Source organism: Salpingoeca rosetta (genome assembly GCF_000188695.1).
Source record: "Salpingoeca rosetta unplaced genomic scaffold supercont1.11, whole genome shotgun sequence".
Taxonomy (NCBI): Eukaryota; class Choanoflagellata; order Craspedida; family Salpingoecidae; genus Salpingoeca; species Salpingoeca rosetta.
Genome location: NW_004754923.1, coordinates 10,956 through 12,144, shown reverse-complemented (window position 1 = coordinate 12,144; position 1,189 = coordinate 10,956). Strand labels below are relative to the sequence as shown.

General features: G+C 63.9%; 1 protein-coding gene across 1 annotated transcript in view; it reads right to left on the bottom strand.

Annotated features, from left to right (window-relative positions):
* The window catches only part of PTSG_12205 (uncharacterized protein), a gene marked incomplete at both ends in the record, with an annotated part of 4,267 nt that overhangs the window by 1,316 nt on the left and 1,762 nt on the right, over positions 1–1,189 (bottom strand). Inside the window, one exon of the mRNA XM_004993963.1 lies at positions 12–1,166. Coding sequence (XP_004994020.1) covers positions 12–1,166 — 1,155 coding nt within the window. The remainder of the gene's footprint in view (positions 1–11; positions 1,167–1,189) is intronic.

The window sequence follows — 1,189 nt, the reverse complement described above, 5'->3', positions numbered from 1 at the left end:
ATCTGCTGGACGTTCATGCCACGCGCGACGGCCATGGCGAGCATGGTGCGGATGGCTGCGATGGTAGCCGTCGGGGCAAAGGTGTCCGTGTAGTTGACACCGTGGACCTGGGAGTAGCCTTTGGCAACCCAGCGCGCCTTGTACTTGATCACCTTGCCCTGGTCGTCACGCTTCTTCCGAAAGATGACCATGCTGCGGAGCAGCTTGTGGCCCTTGGGAAGGTCAGCGCGAGGCACGACGTCGTAGACGTCATTGGCCTGCATTGCCGCAAACTCGTCCAGGATGGCTTGGCGCCACTCCTCAGAGTCTGGCGAGGCAAGCGCCTCCTTGACGGTGGCTGGCTCAGTTGATGTGGCAACACTGCCAGCAGCGATGTCTGGTAGATGACCACCCACTGCTGATGTCTTCTCCCCCGTACCAGCAGCGCTGGTGGCAACGTGACACGTGGTGGTTGAGCCACCAGAGGTGTCCTTGTCACCGAGGGTCTCGGACACCAGAAGCTGGTCCCAGACGGAGCCGCCAAGGGCGCGTGGCTGGAGCTGCGGCTCCCCCGCACGTGGTGCAGGGGGAGCGCCGGTGGCACTGTCCTCGGTTGAACGCTGAGCGGTCTTGTTGGCATGCGAAGCAGAGGCACCGCTGTCGTCCTGCTCTTGCTGCTGCTGAGAGGAGGCGACGTCCTTGTTCTTGATGGCGCCGAAGCGAGCGTGGATGGTGTGGACAACGCGTCGCGTGTCCGGCATCCAGACGACGTGGGCCTGGTCCTCCTCGGCGAAACCAACGTAGACGCCGACGCGTGAGCGTGGGTCAAGCTTGTGCCGCGTGCTGCTCTTCTCCACATGCACGTAGGCCGGCGAGCCGAAGACGCGCAACAGGCTGACGTCGAAGGCGTGCCCAGTCAGGGCCTCGAACGGTGACTTGTCCTTGAGGCTCCTGCGTGGCGCGATGTTGTGCAGCAGCGTGGCGTGCTGCACGGCGAAGCCCCAGAACGGCTTGTCCAGGTCCGCAGCAAACAGCATCGTACGCGCCGTCTCGAAGAGGGTGCGGAAAGTGCGCTCTGCGGATCCGTTCTTGGCCTGCGAGTGCGGTGGCGAGAAGCGCTGCTTGATGTCGAAGGCCAGGCACAGGTCGGTGAAGTCCTGACTCTTGAAGACGGCGTCGCTGTCCGTCTGCAGCGTGGCGCCTCGGAGCG